This window comes from Salmo trutta, chromosome 32, assembly GCF_901001165.1.
Source record: "Salmo trutta chromosome 32, fSalTru1.1, whole genome shotgun sequence".
Lineage (NCBI taxonomy): Eukaryota > Metazoa > Chordata > Actinopteri > Salmoniformes > Salmonidae > Salmo > Salmo trutta.
In genome coordinates this window covers 12,563,174-12,581,375 of record NC_042988.1, presented here as the reverse complement: position 1 = coordinate 12,581,375, position 18,202 = coordinate 12,563,174, and the positions used below count along the sequence as shown (strand labels likewise).

General features: G+C 44.0%; 2 protein-coding genes across 4 annotated transcripts; both read left to right on the top strand.

The window, feature by feature from the left end:
• Nucleotides 1-330: 330 nt before the first annotated feature.
• On the top strand, nt 331-9,682 carry kat2a (K(lysine) acetyltransferase 2A). 2 transcript variants are annotated; one of them, XM_029727619.1, is made up of 18 exons: nt 333-664; nt 989-1,115; nt 2,691-2,836; nt 2,955-3,044; nt 3,142-3,323; nt 3,529-3,720; nt 3,875-3,981; nt 4,138-4,248; nt 4,447-4,583; nt 4,770-4,978; nt 5,093-5,219; nt 5,391-5,501; nt 5,588-5,731; nt 5,907-6,021; nt 6,115-6,151; nt 6,283-6,346; nt 7,015-7,099; nt 7,366-9,682. In XM_029727619.1, exons 1-18 carry the CDS (start codon nt 440-442, stop codon nt 7,557-7,559), a joined length of 2,403 nt encoding a protein of 800 aa, XP_029583479.1. In that variant the 5' UTR covers nt 333-439; the 3' UTR covers nt 7,560-9,682. The 2 variants fall into 2 exon arrangements, with proteins under 2 accessions (XP_029583480.1, XP_029583479.1); XM_029727620.1 differs by lacking the exons at nt 6,115-6,151; nt 6,283-6,346; nt 7,015-7,099; nt 7,366-9,682 and having other exon boundaries at nt 331-664; nt 5,588-5,783; nt 5,907-5,993.
• A 510-nt stretch (nt 9,683-10,192) lies between these two features.
• Nucleotides 10,193-15,968, top strand: LOC115171111 (probable ATP-dependent RNA helicase DHX58). 2 transcript variants are annotated; one of them, XM_029727623.1, is made up of 12 exons: nt 10,193-10,340; nt 10,545-10,730; nt 10,939-11,143; nt 11,494-11,684; nt 11,827-11,940; nt 12,032-12,164; nt 12,323-12,508; nt 12,644-12,894; nt 13,008-13,319; nt 13,561-13,751; nt 13,896-13,986; nt 15,012-15,968. In XM_029727623.1, the coding sequence occupies exons 2-12, from the start codon at nt 10,554-10,556 to the stop codon at nt 15,195-15,197; spliced, it is 2,037 nt and encodes a 678-aa protein (XP_029583483.1). In that variant the 5' UTR covers nt 10,193-10,340; nt 10,545-10,553; the 3' UTR covers nt 15,198-15,968. The 2 variants fall into 2 exon arrangements, with proteins under 2 accessions (XP_029583483.1, XP_029583481.1); XM_029727621.1 differs by having other exon boundaries at nt 10,194-10,340; nt 10,522-10,730.
• Nucleotides 15,969-18,202: the final 2,234 nt, after the last annotated feature.

Here is an 18,202-nt window from a genome sequence, read left to right as displayed (position 1 = left end):
CCCCAAAGCTGAAACCTTTCACTTCAAAAGGGATAAGTACACATGAAGTTATTTTGATAATTTATCCTACATGTTACACAAGAACCTCTCACAACAGTCCTCATTGAAGTTAAAGTTAGTGTGCTCTACTGACCTCTACTGGATGGTTAAAGTTGGATTTATACTCAATGGTAGTCAAATAGTGTAGCTAATTCAACAGTGTAATGCCGTATTTTTATGTTAATGCATTTGTATGTTTTTATTGCAAACTTTGACTTCTCCGGCTACTTTCAATACTTTAGGCAGACTGCAGGGGCCACAGACTACAGTACCCATACTGCCTTTCTTCAAATCCAGGGTGAGGGGAGAGGTGAGCGACCCAAACAGGGGTGGTGTGGAACCAATGATGTGTATACGTACCATTGAGTGGAACAAGCAGCAGTGAAGCGTGCGTTTTGATATGTCGGACCCGGCGGCACAGGCCTTGCAACCCCGGCTACATCAAGCTCAGTCTGGTGGGACTGCTGGGTCTAACGCTGCTGCGGTGGGATCTGGATCGGGGAACAGTGACCCAGTCAGACCAGGTCTTAGCCAACAACAGCGGGCGAGTCAGAAAAAAGCCCAAGTCAGAGCTTTTCCACGGGCGAAAAAGCTCGAGAAACTCGGCGTCTTCTCCGCTTGCAAGGTAGCTAGCTAGCTAACGTTAGCTATATGGCTAGGCTAGCTAGCATAGCCAACTTCACCAAAACAATGACTCGCTAACTAGCCATTTCCCCTACTTGTATAACAGTCTCAACAAACAGAAACAAAACACCATTGTCATTTGCATTTGGTTTCTAACATGCAATAATAGCCTTCATAAATGTATATGGCGTAGCTAACGTTACGGTCAAGAATATAGTTAGCAACAGCAAGGTTAACCAACTTTGCTAGCTAGGCGGCCAACTAGCATGAATCTTCTTTATGATGCAAGTGTGGGGCTTTTGATTTACTTTTCTCTTATCTTTAGGCTAGTGACACATGCAAGTGCAATGGCTGGAAGAACCCACAACCGCCGACTGCCACCCGAAGTGTGGATTTACAGCAACAAGCGGCCAGCCTTAGCGAGTCCTGCCGCAGCTGCGGGCATGCCCTGGGTAGGCTGCCTTATGACTCAACACTAGTTTGAAGGATAGATACGCTTCATGATCACACTGAACCTAATGTCATCAATACACATCATATATATAGAATGCGTATGCTATTCCATAATAGCAATTATGATCATATAAATTCCACAATGTAGGTTTGTCTCATCTCTTTATTGAGTGAGTAGTACCCCTGTTAAAGGGGCAATCAGCAGTTGCTACATCCATTTGTGTACTTAGAAATTAATGATATATGTACCTATTGATTCTTGAAGAATATAACTTATAAATGCTTAATGAGCTTAGTTCAACTGTCGTACTCCATCAGAACCCAAAATATAGCTTGTTTGTATTTTATGTTTATTTATTTAACCTCTATTTAACTAGACCAGTCAGTTTAGAATACATTCTTATTTACAATGATGGCCTACCAAAACGCAAAAGGCCTGCAGAGACGGGATTAAAAATAAAAATACATTAAATAAAAATATAGGACAAAACACACATTACAACAAGAGGGACAACACAACACTACATAATGCGAGAACTAAAACAACAACATAGCATGACAGCACAGCATGGTAACAACACATGACAACACAGCATGGTAACAACACAACATGGCAGCAGCACAACATGATAGCAGCACAAAACAGGTTACAAACATTATTGGGCACAGACAACAGCACAAAGGGCAAGAAGGTAGAGACAACAATACATCACGCAAAGCAGCCACAACTGTTAATAAGAGTGTCCATGATTGAGTCTTTGAATGAAGAGATTGAGATAAAGCTGTCCAGTTTTGAGTGTTTGTTGCAGCTCGTTCCAGTCGCTAGCTGCATCGAACTGAAAAGACGAGCAACACAGGGATGTGTGTGCTTTCAGGACCTTTAACAGAATGTGACTGGCAGAACGGGTGTTGTATGTGGAGGATGAGGGCTGCAGTAGATATCTCAGATAGGGGGGAGTGAGGCCTAAGAGGGTTTTATAAATAAGCATCAACCAGTGGGTCTTGTGACGGGTATACAGAGATGACCAGTTTACAGAGGGGTATAGAGTGCAGTGATGTATCCTATAAGGAGCATTGGTGGCAAATCTGATGGCCGAATGGTAAAGAACATCTAGCCGCTCGAGAGCACCCTTACCTGCCGATCTATAAATTACATCTCCGTAATTTTGCTTGGTTAGGATGGCACACCGAAGGGTTAGTTTGGCAGCTGGGGTGAAAGAGGAGCGATTACGATAGAGGAAACAAAGTCTCGAACTTCATCCTGCAGCTTTGATATGTGCTGAGAGAAGGACAGTGTACTGTCTAGCCATACTCACAAGTACTTGTATGAGTTGAAACAATGTAAATGTAAAGAAACACTATAGCCTAAAAACATGGGTAAAACTATCATTTTAATATCATGGATGGTCAGTCCTTGCGTCCGTAGCTCTGTCTATGAATTTGAGAGTAGTTACATTTCTCCAGCCCCATTCCTCAACTTTTTACCGAAACAGTGGGGGGGGTCCTTAGTCATTGTTTCAACTGCTGATTGACACTTTAAGAGGCTGATCTGTTATTGAACCCCTCCTGTGCAGCGGCCCATGTGTCCCACCTGGAGAACGTGTCAGAGGAGGAGATCAACAGGCTGCTGGGCATGGTGGTGGATGTGGAGAACCTCTTTATGTCTGTGCACAAGGAGGAGGACACTGACACCAAGCAGGTCTACTTCTACCTCTTCAAGGTATGAAATCACTTCCCCCTCCATTCTAACCAGACAGACAAGTGTACATGGCCATAACCTCTACTTTTCTGGCTTAGCACATCTTGACCCTCTCTCTCTGTTCGTCTCTATCCCCCAGCTGCTGAGAAAATGCATCTTGCAGATGAGTCAGCCGATAGTGGAGGGATCATTGGGGAGTCCCCCCTTTCAGAAGCCCAACATTGAGCAGGTAGTAACAGTCTCCTTCCTGTTTCTCAAGCTGTTCTTTCCTTCTTCCCCAACAGTAAAATCCTTTTTGTACACGTTTGTTTTATTTTGTTCCACAGGGAGTGTTGAACTTCGTTCAGTACAAATTCAGCCACCTGGCACCCAGAGAGAGGCAGACGATGTTTGAGCTCTCCAAGATGTTCCTCCTGTGTCTGAACTACTGGAAGCTGGAGACTCCCACGCAGTTCCGCCAGCGGTCCCAGAAGGATGATGGCACAGCCTACAAAGTGGACTACACCAGGTGTGTGTGTGTGTGTGAGAGCCATGTGTTGTGTAAAATGTAAAAAAAAGAGATTGCAGCGTATTGCATCTTACTTTTTTGTTATTGTTGTATTGCATCTTGTTTATTTTCTGTTCATGTGGAGGTCTCACTGCAGCCTGCTCCTTTTGTTCCCATCAATAGTGACTCACAACTACTGTAATCTAATCTGTGTCTTGTTTCCCAGGTGGCTATGCTACTGCCATGTCCCCCAGAGTAACGACAGCCTGCCGCGCTACGAGACCACGCAGGTGTTTGGCCGCAGTCTGCTCAAGTCAATCTTCACCGTGACGCGCCGCCAGCTCCTGGAGAAGTTCCGAGTGGAGAAGGACAAGCTCCTACCAGAGAAACGCACACTCATCCTCACACACTTTCCCAAGTACGTGGTGTGCAACCAACCCGTAGTAATCCGCTCAGAATCAAAGTTGATACTTATTGTGTTTCTTCCTCGAGTTACAATCAAACCAAGATTCTGGAGTGAGTGAGATGGATGCTGTGTATCTGTGGCTTGTAACAAAGGGTTTGTGTCCCAGGTTTCTGTCTATGCTAGAGGAGGAGATCTATGGGGAAAACTCTCCCATCTGGGAAGCTGACTTCACCATGCCTGCCTCAGAGGGGGGCCAGCTGGGTCACCAGTTAGGTGAGGGGCCCCTAAGTTACAACTAAATAAGTGGTTCTCATAAGATCCATAAAGGCACTTATAGGTTGTACAACATGTAATGTATGATTTCCCCCTCTCCATTTTCAATAATTCTGTCTGGTTTCGGTCATTGTCCTGTGTTTCTGATCCTGGCAGTGATCAGCCCTGCTGCAGTGTCGGGCTCGCCCTCCTTCTCTAAGGGCATGAACAGTGGCTCTTCGCTAGGCAGTCTGGGGCTGGACTCTGGCGTGGCTGAGCCCATAACAGGTCAGTAACTCTGGCAACCCCGCCAAGCTAACTTTTGCTTTGTACTGGGTGTGAAGTAATCGCTGATGTTTGTTATTATGTCTTATCTGTTCATGTGGGAGCTTTTATTTCCCATGCCTCTGTGCGATAGCCTCAGACACACAAACAGCATCTAAATTAATGGTGGTTATAGTCATGTGTTGTACTGTCTCTCCTCAGGAGAGAAGAGGAAGCTTCCAGAAGTTCTGACCCTGGAGGACGCTAAGAGGATCAGAGTGATGGGAGACATCCCAATGGAGTTGGTCAATGAGGTCATGATGACCATCACTGACCCGGCTGCCATGTTGGGCCCAGAGGTAAGTGCTTCCCAAGACTGAGAGTGAGACTCATCATTTAATGTCCATTCGCCAGTGCAACATGGATATTTATGTTGACTGCGGATCTGTTTTATCTAGTCTTAACATCTAAGTATGGAAACTGGATGTTTGTTAGAATGAATATAATAATTGACTCTGTTGATAATCACTGTCACTCTCTGCTAGACGAGTCTGCTGTCTGCCAATGCTGCTCGTGATGAGACAGCCAGGTTAGAGGAGAGGCGGGGCATCATAGAGTTCCATGTCATAGGGAACTCTCTTTCCCAGAAGTCCAACAAGAAGATTCTGATGTGGCTGGTGGGCTTGCAGAACGTCTTCTCCCACCAGCTGCCTCGCATGCCCAAAGAGTACATCACACGCCTGGTGTTTGACCCGTACGTAGATATTTGAACTGTTTCTCTCACCTGTACCCCGTCTTCAGTGAAGCCTCTTGAAATGACCTTTTTGTGACCCTTTCTCTCCACTCTCTTGGACCGTTCTCTGTCCAGGAAGCACAAGACTCTGGCCCTAATCAAAGATGGCCGTGTCATCGGGGGGATCTGTTTCAGGATGTTCCCCACCCAGGGCTTCACTGAGATCGTCTTCTGTGCCGTCACATCCAACGAGCAAGTCAAGGTATGGACGCACCTCTCCTTTACATACAACAGCAAAAATACTGAAATCAGTTATCTGGGTAAGTTGGACTTAATGACTTGTTATTGTACTAACAGTATCTGTCAGAGTTTGAATGTATGTTGGACTAAGAGCCCAACATTTTCCCCTGATTGTTTTCCATTGTGGTTTCAGGGCTACGGTACTCACCTGATGAACCACCTAAAGGAGTACCACATCAAGCACAGCATCCTGTACTTCCTCACCTACGCTGATGAGTACGCCATTGGCTACTTCAAGAAGCAGGTATGGTATAGGATGATAGCATGCACCTCCCTCTCTTCCTCACCTCTCCTTTGACCTCTCTCCTCTGGCTCTTTTTGCCATTGCAGGGTTTTTCCAAAGACATCAAAGTGACTAAGAGTCGTTACCTTGGTTACATCAAGGACTACGAGGGGGCTACCCTCATGGAGTGTGAGCTAAATCCCAGAATCCCCTACACAGAGCTCTCTCATATCATCAAGAGGCAGAAAGAGGTGAGAGGACTCTCTATAGGAAGTCCTCCCATTGTGGGGTACACAGGTTGAGGTGAATGTCAGTGGACGGTTATGCATCTCTGGACCTTTCTCCATCTGTTGATGAAAGGACAGTGTTAATGTCCATGTTGGTGTGTTTTGGTCAACATGTCCCTGTGTTTCCATGACTGGTCAGATCATTAAGAAGCTGATTGAGAGGAAGCAGAGCCAGATCAGGAAGGTATACCCAGGACTCACCTGCTTCAAAGAGGGGGTACGGCAGATCCCTGTGGAGAGCATCCCTGGCATCAGTAAGTGGGTGTGGGTCCTTTTAATACCTTGTTCAGGGTATAGACTATTAATGCCTTGTCTGATGTCATGTTTTAATTATTCTCTCTCCCTAGGGGAGACAGGCTGGAAGCCCAGTGCAAAGGAGAAAGTGTAAGCTGAATGTTTGGTCTATCAGGAAATAAAGAAATTATGTGCAGTATTGTCATAAAACAACTGGCAGCCTTTACAATCACACTCACCTGTCATTGAATTGATATATTATTACCTATCCTGTCTTGTAGGAAAGAGTTGAAAGACCCTGACGTGTTGTACAACATGCTGAAGAATCTCCTGGCCCAGGTCAAGGTAAAACACTGACATGCACCGATACAACCCAGTGTTCAACCTTAGGAGTGGTCAGACAGAGTCTGTGTCCCAAATGGCAACCTATTCTCTATATAATCCCTGATCGAAGGCCTCCCGAGTGGCGCAGCGGTCTAAGGCACTGCATCGCAGTGCTAGCTGTGTCACTACAGATCCTGGTTCGATTTCAAGCTGTGTCGCGGCAAGCCACGAACCGGGAGACCCATGAGGCGGCGCACAATTGGCCCAGTGTCGTCCGGGTTAAGGGAGGGTTTGGCCGGCCCGGGATGTACTTGTCCCATTGTGCTCTAGCAAGTTGTGTGGCAGGCCGGGGAGCAGTGCACGCTGACATGGTCGCCAGGTGTATGGTGTTTCCTCCGACACATTGGTGCGGCTGGCTTCCAGGTTAAGTGGGCAGTGTGTCAGAAAGCAATGCGGCTTGGCAGGGTCGTGTTTCGGAGGACGCACGGCTCTCGACCTTCGTCCGTACGGGAGTTACAGCGATGGGACAAGACTGTAACTACCAATTGGATACCACGAAATTGGGGAGTAAAAGGGGGTAGAAAAAATTGCATCCCTGATCGAAAGTAGTACACGCAGTAGGGAATAGGGGACCGTTTGGGGTTCAGACTGAAAGTCATAACAACTGTGTGGTTGTGTTCCTCTCCCAGACTCACCCTGATTCCTGGCCCTTCATGGAGCCCGTGAAAAAGACTGAGGCTCCAGACTACTACGAGATCATACGCTTCCCCATTGGTGAGTATATCATCTGCTCATTATTCCCTGGCTTGTTTATATGTCCCAGCCATGATATAAATATAACATGCATAAACACGCACATTAATAAAGGCTTCCTAAAAGAGAAGACGAGGGAAAAAGGGTTGGAATATGGCTAGCAATGACCCCTCAACTCGATGCGCTTTTAATTGTAAGCCCGTCTGGATATGTCCGTAAACCCCGCTGAAGGAATATTTCACATATAACCTACGTGTCCCCCTCTCCTCTCTCCCTCCTTCCTGTAGATCTGAAGACCATGACGGAGAGGCTGAAGAACAGATACTATGTGACCAAGAAGCTCTTCATAGCAGACCTGCAGCGCGTCATTACCAACTGCCGTGAATACAACCCCCCGGACAGCGAGTACTGCAAGTGTGCCAACACACTGGAGAAGTTCTTCTACTTTAAGCTGAAGGAAGGGGGCTTGATCGAGAAGTGAAGCTAGGGTCACAGGTCACCATGCACAACAGCAGGAAGGAGCGCTCGTGGACACTCACTCACACACACTGTCTTGTGATGACATAGTCAGGGGGTCATTGCTAGCCATATTCCAACCCCATCCCCTCGTCTTTTCTTTTAGGAAGCCTTTATTAATGGCAGTGCGTGTTTATGCATGTTATATTTATATTACTGGTGGGTGAAGGGAACTGTGGGGTGTAACAACAACATTTGGAGGTAATTGGAAAGGCTCTGTAGGCGAGTTAAGTTTGCTAATGTGTCGAAATGACTCTCCATCAATCCCTCCCTCTCTTACTCTGTTTGTTTGTCTCCCTCTATCCCTGTCTCACTACCCTCTGTAGTATAGAATCTCTCTGTGTGTTGCTGTCTCATTCTGGTTTAATTCTTGCTCCAACTGACTCATAGAAGGAGCTGTAACGTTTTCCTGTACCAAAACGACTGGTCCCACAGCAGATCATGTCAAACTTTCCACATAGGTTACGTTCATTTTATAGGATGGCTTTTTCACGGAATTGTTCCTCAATCGGATAAAATAATGCCCGCTTAGACATTCACGCTCACAGCTCCTCCAGATGGGAGTTGTATTTTTGGTACTGACATGGAAACGTGAGTAGGCTGGACTTGGGGACCTATGCCGTTGTTGCCTTCCTGTACTGACATACACTTGAAAAGAGGCCAGTAGACTTGGAGGGTAGAAATACAATGTGCCCTTGAGTTAGAAGACGAGACCTGTTCAGACTCGCATTGTCAAAGTCAGGTTGCAGTCACAGATAATGTCCGCGTTCCAGGCTGACTACATTGCAGACGCCTGCCACACCTCACAAGGCCTGGATAGGTATTTAGCAATAATTTAACCACATCATGTAACGGGACACGCTAACCATTGGTTGATACAATGCAACAACTGAAATGTAGTCAGCCTGAAGCGTGACCATAGATATCCCTGTCTGACATTGCATTACGTTGGATTTGGCATCACATGATTGGTCAGTAGAAAAACGTGGAACTTTCCAATCCATCTTCATGGTTGCCCTCGAATAATTAAACGTTTTATTTATTTATTATTTCACCTGAACAGTATAATGAAAACCTACCGCTACATTTGAAGATACTTAGGCCTAATGTTAGTGTAGTTGTCAATACTGTTTTCCCATTCTCTTCTGGGCCAGTATGGCCATGTCACTGATCTCAAACATGATTGTTTTTCTTGGGGAAACATCAGAGATGGCGTAGTAGTGTGTCATTGTTGTTTTAATGGTGTTGTCTGATCTGAGGGTAGTCTCTGGAATCCCAGACCAAGGGCAACAGCAGGAGCATTGTTAATGTGGGAGCCAACCCGTCTGCCTAGGGAGACTACTCTGAGGGTTACTGGCCACCCTTTTTTTTCGGTTTCTGTTTGACCTAGAAATAACCTGTTTCTGATGGAAGCACAGGATCCAACCACACTGTTAAACATGACCGTTCGATTTGTCAGTATTTCTCTGAAAGGCCATAGAGCCCTGTCAATACAGTATGTAGGTGTTGCACAGCGCTTACCCACCCTGCTGGTTCTGTCTCTTCTACGGTGGATATGTATTGTGTTAATATGATAATAGCTGACAAACACACACAAAACAAGTGTCCGTTTTGGTGTTCACTCCATACTCACAAGCAGTATTGCATGGTGGAGAACTATAATCTGCTCTGTTTTTACTGAGATGGCCACGGCTATTCACACAAACCCACTTCTTGGTCATGGTCGGTGTCTGATTGTCTGCCTCTTGAGATGCCTTTGGTTCTCTGCTATTTTGTAAAACGTTTTGGGGGAAATGACTGGTCTGTGCTGGGTGGTTGAGTATTCACTGAACTGTTGTGTGTGTGTGTGTGTTTGTATTTGAATCATGACTAGCTTTGAGCAACTAAAGTGATGTCAATGTTTCGTTATTCAGGGTTGTCAGTTATGTATCTCTCAATCTACCTATGTATGCTGCATTAAGATTCTGAAAATACTGTGTGAGTGAAATGTTAAAATATTAAGACTGCTACATTTTATTTTAGTTATATGGTTTGAAGAGCTCTTTACTGTGATACTCTTCATGAAAATAAAGTTTTTATAGTAAAATATTTCTGTGCTTATTATTGTCTTATAAGATGGCAACTAGTTACAGTAACAGTATACACATGTTTTTTTATGTTCCAGTAACCATGCAGTGTTGTTAAGTAGGTGTGACCATAAGGTTTATTCAGGTTGTTTAAATGCCATTCAGATATGCAGTACTAGTGTTTCTCATGGTGTCTTGCAGTTTTGTTTTCCTGATGTCACAACTGGTAAGAATGGGGCCCATTAAGGGCTCTGGGTGCTTTGTCAGGCTGACAGAAATCTGCAACAGCTTTCTCCTGGACTGCAGATAGTTACAGACATACCAGTCCCTCTCAGTACAATACCACTAGATTAACACATCTGCAGTTTGGTAGATTTCGTAACTGATACGGCTCCTTACGTGTATTAATATCCCTACAACTCTTCTAATCTTCCTATAATTCACATCCTTGTGTCACTTCTTTTACTTAGACATACTTTGTTGGCACTCAAGAACTCCCTTGAATAGGACCCCTTCTTCACATAAGACGGAAGTGCTTTTGGTTTCGTTTTTCTGTTTGGGTGTCAGCTGGGTGGATCTTTATTCAGTGAAAACCTCTCTGTACTCAGAACCTGGTCACAACGGACCATGGACATTGTCTGCTGCTGATCCAAAACATAGAGCTGCTTCAGAAACACTTGGTGAGCTGAGTTTGAATATGGCTTGACTTCATCTATAGCTGACTGCCACAAATGGTAGTAGTAGTAGTAGTACGTTGTAGTACTGTAGGGACATTTGCAGTGTGTATTGCATTTCAGTTTAAAAATAGCCTTGTGGTGCACTGCCTTTAGTCTAATGAGTGTTTTTATTTCTAATGACAAGGAGTTGTGTGTGTGGACCAATAGACCGGTAGGATGGCAGACTTCGGGCTGTATGAGTACCAGGAGGAGGTGGTTCAGAGGGCTCTCCGGGGGGAGAACGTCATCATCTGGCTGCCCACCGGAGGAGGAAAGACACGGGCTGCTGTGTATGTGGCCAAAAAACATCTGGAGAATAACCCTGGAGCTAAGGTGGCTGTGCTGGTCAACAAGGTAGGTAGGGAGGGGTTACTAGAGCTTTGGGCCTATTTAGCAGATGTTTCAGAGTAACTGGCCAGGTAACTGACCCATCTGTGTAATTGTATCTAGGTAGTCTGACCTTTTAGTATAGGTGTGTTGTTAATTCTATACAAAATCAGAAAATAAAAGTTCCACTATTCCCGAGGAAACCATGGCGACCTGTTGGCATTATGTTTTCCAGGTTCATTTGGTTGATCAACTCTACAACAATGAGTTCAAACCCTTCCTGGGTTTGGACTATAGCCTGGTGTCTATCAGTGGGGACTGTGACCAGAAGGAATTCTTTGGCTGCAATGTCAAGAACTCTGACCTGGTCATCTGTACAGCACAGATACTGGAGAATGCCCTGACCAACCAGGAGGAGGGAAAACATGTCGAGCTCTCACGTGAGTGGCTACCCTGCTGCCTTCCACATATTGAATCATGGTATTGTTGTGAGGTGTGTGTAGTACACACTACTTGTTAATGATTTATTTAGAAGTTAGGCTGTTGTAAGATGGCTCCCAGGCTTTGTTCCACTGTGCACCAGTAACCCTTGGTATCAATCCCAATTGACAGACACGTAATGATAAAGAGTATCTACACCTGACACAGTAAAGCCCTGGAACCTAAGCTAACACACTTAAAAGACTGGTCCATATCTTAGGTTTAAACCATATGTTGAACTAGTATACAGTAAAACCATTGGATTCCATTGAGTTCACAATACCATTGTGTTTCTTTCTCCCAACTATAGAGTTCACTCTGCTGATCATTGATGAGTGCCACCACACTCATAAGGAGGGTGTCTACAATAAGATCATGGGGCGCTACGTGGCACAGAAGCTGAAGGGGGAGAGGCGGCTGCCGCAGATCCTGGGCCTCACTGCCTCTCCTGGGACAGGGGGAGCCAAGAGCATCAAAGGAGCTGTGGAGCATGTGCTGCAGGTCAGTTTCTCTCTCCGGTGGTCTTTACATGCTATTTATTCAGCCCCAACTTTCATCATGAGTAAAAAAAAGGAATAATGTCCCTCTAACCCTTTACATTTACCCTTTACATTTAGCTCATTTCATTATTTATGGCCTTCAGATTTGTGCCAACCTGGACTCAGTGATTGTTTCGTCTAAAGTGTACGCCCCTGAGCTGAAGAAAAAGGTCCCCAGACCCAGGAAAAGGTTTGACATCGTTGACAAAAGACCTCAGGTGAGTTCAATTCTGTTCTGTAAACATAAAGCCTTTGAACTTGAGAGCTGTATTGGTTTGAATTCAACAAACTCCTGTTGTTTTGTCTCAGGACCCATTTGGGGATCACCTGAAGTTCATGATGCAGTTTATCCATGACTTCATGGCCTTAGGGCCTGACTTTCCGGTCAGGGAGTTTGGCACGCAGGAGTACGAGGCAGACGTGGTGATTCTGGAGAAGAAGGGTAAATCATCCTCTTAATATGAATTAATACCACATCATAGAACCTAAGCATAGGAACTATTTTCATGCACCAAATCACACAAGGAACCTTCCTCAGTCAATACCAGAGTTTTGAATACTGCATTAAAACCTATTTTGGATGTGTGTTTCCTGGTGTAGGTGTGACAGACAGGAACAGACTGCTGGCCCAGTGTGCTCTCCACCTGCGTCAGTACAACGACGCCCTGCTCATCAACGACACTGTGCGCATGGTGGATGCCTTTAGGGTCCTTGAGTCCTACTATAGTACCAAGAGCTCCATCGCCATGGATGGAACCGACTTCTTCCTGCTTGGGCTCTACCAGGGTGAGAACCTGCAATTCTCTTGTAACAATCTCTCTGACTTTCTCACAATCTGTATGTGTGTGATTCTCTGGAATATTAAGGGTATAGGAAGTTCAACTTCTGAACGTTGATAGTCAGTGTTCTGTTCCTCAACAGAAAACGAGGTGGAGCTGAGGAAACTGTCAGGTGATGCCCGGTTTGAAAACCCTAAAATGGGGAAGCTTCAGAACACCCTGCTGGAGCAGTTTGACCAGGGTAAGCCCTCCAGAGGGATCCTGTTCTCCAAGACCCGTAAAAGCACCCACTGCTTGTATGACTGGGTGTCCAACAACCCAGCACTGCAGCGTGCTGGTATCAGAGCAGCCATTCTGACTGGCGCCGGCAATGGCATCAATTACATGACCCAGGTAACTTGACATTAAACTTGTGGAGGTATAGAAAGGTGGGTTGGAAAGTGCCAAGACCTGTGTTATACCAACAACTGACCTCTGTTTGTGTGTTTCTGTGGGTGCGCTTGTAGAATGAGCAGAAGGAAACAATCAGAACATTCCGCCGGGGCTCTCTCAACCTCCTGATCTCCACCAGCGTAGCCGAGGAGGGCCTGGACATCCCAGAATGCAACCTGGTGGTGCGCTATGGGCTGCTGACCAATGAGATCGCACAACAGCAGGCCAGTGGCCGGGCTCGGGCGAGTGACAGCGTTTACTCTGTGGTGGCCCAGGCGGGGGGGCGGGAGGTGCGTCGGGAACTCCTCAATGAATGTCTGGAGGACTTGACTGGCAGGGCCATCGGCGAAGTGCAGAGGATGGAGCACAGGGAGTTCCAAATGAAGGTAAGGCGATTCCTCATGGTGGTGAGGCTGGTATCTTTCTCTATGTTCTACCCCTGCATGTCTCTAATCACTTTGGAAAAAAGGACAGACCTACACTCACTCACTTTCCTTTTTTCCAGGATATGCCTTTTGAACCCGGCACCCAAATGATTTTTGTTACAATAAACTTTTACGCACGCCCGTTCCTCATTATCTAATCTTGTTTTCACTTGATTTCTTCTCTCTCTGCCTCCCCTATTAGATCACTGATCTCCAGACAGAAGCCTTGTTGACCAGACAGTTGGCAGAGCAGTTGAAGATCAAGAAGAGGAGTCGTTTCAGTGCTGCTACGGTTCAGCTCTCGTGTCGAGGCTGTTTTGTGCCCGTGGCCTTCGGTAATGACATTAAAGTCATTGAAAACGCACACCATGTCAACATCAACCCCGACTTTGAGTAAGTTGTGCTTCTCTAATGTCTGTCCTGATACTGTCACAAGACATATTGGTCCACATTGTAAGGCAAAAAGAGCACATATTTGAAATGGTTTTGCATCAGTGTGTGTGAGGAGGTAACCTGTGCATGTGTATTTGTTTTCAGGAAGTACTATAAAACCGGTGGGCAGCCCGCGCTGAAGACTTTCGAGGACTGGGAGCCAGGCCGTGTGATCAGCTGTGCTGCCTGTGGCAGGGTGAGGTTGATCTTTAATCTCTAGCTTTTTATTTTAGACCGAGGCTGCGGATCCATAGGCAGATATTTTCCTTAGTGGCGCGCGTTGTTGAGTTGTGGCCACATGAGAGAAAAATGCAGCCATTTGCACAATCATCCTAAAACCTGAGATGGTGTTCTTTGTCTTACAGTAACATTATGCTATGCTTTTACACTAAGTGTACAAAACATTATGAACACCTGCTCTTTCCGTCACATCGACTGACCAGGTGAATTCAGGTGAAACTTACAATCCCTTATTGATGTCACTCATTAAATCCACTTCAATCAGTGTAGATGAAAGGGAGGGGACAGGTTAAAGAATGATTTTTAAGGCTTGAGTGTGTGCCATTCAGAGGTGAATGGATTTAAGTGCCTTTGAAGGGGGTATGGTACTAGGTGCAAGGCGCACCGGTTTGTGTATGTAAAGAGCTGCAACGCTGCTGGGTTTTTCACGCTCAACAGTTTCCTGTGTGTATCAAGAATGGTCCACCACCCAAAGGACATCCAGCCAACTTCACATAACTGTGGGAAGCATTGGAGTCAACATGGGCCACCATCCCTGTGGAACGCTTTCGACACCTTGTAGAGTTCATGCCCCGACGAATTGAGGCTGTTCTGATGGCAAAAGGGGGTGTAACTCAATATTATGAAGGTGTTCCTAATGTTTTGGACACTCAGTGTATATTCAGTTCTGTTATGAACAATACTATCATAATGTGATCTTGCAGACATTGATTCAGCATTGATCTCCCTTTATTAAATGAGCACCATTCGCCAGAGTAGCCTGTTCTATACGATTAGAACAGAGACTGTACGTATTACAGAATCCTGCACATGCGCAGAAACTTGGGAACATTTAGCCCCCGGGAAGAAAGGTCCAGGAAAAGTTGGATCAGCAGCCATTCCGTTTATCTTATGGTACTAGGATTATTCTATTGTCTTTTAATATGCTTATATATGGAAATCTACAACAGTATATTTGTTTATATATTTATATCTGAACAGCAATGGGGAATGGAAATGGTATACAAGGAGATTGCCCTGCTGCCCATTCTGGCCATTGAGAACTTTGCCATGGAGACTCCGGAGGGAAGAAAATTAGCCAAGAAGTGGAAGAACGTTGAGTTTACAGTGGAGGAGTTTAACTTCAGCACGTACTGTCATAGCAAATTCCCTAACATGTTCGATTGATACGCTATTACACTGGAAGAAGGACTGGAACTGGGGTTTTCATGGTGTTTCCACCTCGTACTGTTTTCACCTTTCCACTAATCTTCTCTTCCTTTCGCTCTCTGTCTGTCAGTCTGTGTTGCTTAGTCTAGACTGCTTTTGTGTTACTTATGCATGATCCTGAAGTGTGTCATAGTCCTATGACAGGGGGAGAGATGCAGTGCCTTGGGTATGGTTGGCCCTGTTAAATCAGGTCTTGCCAGGCCTCTGCAGCGTGCTAAAGCATGTTACGCAATGGTCAGGGTTAGAATTAGCGCGTAAGCTTTGTTAATGACCAAGGTTCTCTCTCCCTCTCTTTCCCTCCCTCTCTCTCTCCTGGGTTTCTTCTGCTCCATCGCAGCCAAGCACGCAAAAACATATGAACTTAGCACCCCTGTTCTAAGATGAACTCAAATGATCTGTTTTTCTATTTTTAGCAAAGTAATATCAGCATGGTCCATATTTTGTCATGAATCTGTACTGTGAATCTGTACTGTACCTTTCGCCTGATACTCTTTGATACTTGATGCTACTTGATCATGTATGAAACATTTTCAAATTGATATTTCAATATATTCCACAGGTATACTATTTTAATGTGTATTCACATTTGCCTAAAACGAATGAAATGATCTACTGTAATTATTTTTTTTATTCTTGATAAATAATTTGCCATTATTTGTCTGAACATGTCTATTTTGAATGTTATAAATGAAAAATAAAAGAATAATAGAAAACTACTAGATAATAGAAGTATATAGATTTCACCTTCATTCCTGTCTTCATAAACTCTTCCACAAGATGGCGATCTTAGCCTTCAATGTCTACTTCCATACCTGCAGTAGAGGGAGCTCATGGTTTTAGATTCCCTCCTTCCCTAATACGTGCCCTTCAGTTTAGTATGGGGAGAGATATTTAGTTTAGTGTGGGGAGAGATATTTAGTTTAGTATGGGGAGAAATATTTAGTTTAGTGTGGGGAGAGATATTTAGTTTAGTGTGGGGAGAGATATTTAGTTTAGTGTGGGGAGAGATATTTAGTTTAGTATGGGGAGAGATATTTAGTTTAGTGTGGGGAGAGATATTTAGTTTAGTATGGGGAGAGATATTTAGTTTAGTGTGGGGAGAGATATTTAGTTTAGTGTGGGGAGAGATATTTAGTTTAGTATGGGGAGAGATATTTAGTTTAGTATGGGGAGAGATATTTAGTTTAGTATGGGGAAAGATATTTAGTTTAGTATGAGGAGAGATATTTAGTTTAGTGTGGGGAGAGATATTTAGTTTAGTGTGGGGAGAGATATTTAGTTTAGTATGAGGAGAGATTTAGTTTAGTGTGGGGAGAGATATTTAGTTTAGTGTGGGGAGAGATATTTAGTTTAGTGTGGGGAGAGATATTTAGTTTAGTGTGGGGAGAGATATTTAGTTTAGTGTGGGGAGAGATATTTAGTTTAGTGTGGGGAGAGATATTTAGTTTAGTATGGGGAGAGATATTTAGTTTAGTGTGGGGAGAGATATTTAGTTTAGTGTGGGGAGAGATATTTAGTTTAGTGTGGGGAGAGATATTTAGTTTAGTATGGGGAGAGATATTTAGTTTAGTGTGGGGAGAGATATTTAGTTTAGTGTGGGGAGAGATATTTAGTTTAGTGTAGGGAGAGATATTTAGTTTAGTGTGGGGAGAGATATTTAGTTTAGTGTGGGGAGAGATATTTAGTTTAGTGTGGGGAGAGATATTTAGTTTAGTGTGGGGAGAGATATTTAGTTTAGTATGAGGAGAGATATTTAGTTTAGTGTGGGGAGAGATATTTAGTTTAGTGTGGGGAGAGATATTTAGTTTAGTGTGGGGAGAGATATTTAGTTTAGTGTGGGGAGAGATAGTTTAGTGTGGGGAGAGATATTTAGTTTAGTATGGGGAGAGATATTTAGTTTAGTGTAGGGAGAGATATTTAGTTTAGTGTGGGGAGAGATATTTAGTTTAGTGTGGGGAGAGATATTTAGTTTAGTATGGGGAGAGATATTTAGTTTAGTGTGGGGAGAGATATTTAGTTTAGTATGGGGAGAGATATTTAGTTTAGTATGGGGAGAGATATTTAGTTTAGTGTGGGGAGAGATATTTAGTTTAGTGTGGGGAGAGATATTTAGTTTAGTGTGGGGAGAGATATTTAGTTTAGTATGGGGAGAGATATTTAGTTTAGTGTGGGGAGAGATATTTAGTTTAGTGTGGGGAGAGATATTTAGTTTAGTATGAGGAGAGATATTTAGTTTAGTGTGGGGAGAGATATTTAGTTTAGTATGGGGAGAGATATTTAGTTTAGTGTGGGGAGAGATATTTAGTTTAGTGTGGGGAGAGATATTTAGTTTAGTGTGGGGAGAGATATTTAGTTTAGTATGAGGAGAGATATTTAGTTTAGTGTGGGGAGAGATATTTAGTTTAGTATGAGGAGAGATATTTAGTTTAGTGTGGGGAGAGATATTTAGTTTAGTGTGGGGAGAGATATTTAGTTTAGTGTGGGGAGAGATATTTAGTTTAGTGTGGGGAGAGATATTTAGTTTAGTGTGGGGAGAGATATTTAGTTTAGTATGGGGAGAGATATTTAGTTTAGTGTGGGGAGAGATATTTAGTTTAGTATGGGGAGAGATATTTAGTTTAGTGTGGGGAGAGATATTTAGTTTAGTGTGGGGAGAGATATTTAGTTTAGTGTAGGGAGAGATATTTAGTTTAGTGTGGGGAGAAATATTTAGTATAGTATGGGGAGAAATATTTAGTTTAGTGTGGGGAGAGATATTTAGTTTAGTGTGGGGAGAAATATTTAGTAAAGTATGGGGAGAGATATTTAGTTTAGTATGGGGAGAGATATTTAGTTTAGTGTAGGGGGAGATATTTAGTTTAGTGTGGGGAGAGATATTTAGTTTAGTGTGGGGAGAGATATTTAGTTTAGTGTGGGGAGAGATATTTAGTTTAGTGTGGGGAGAGATATTTTGTTTAGTATGG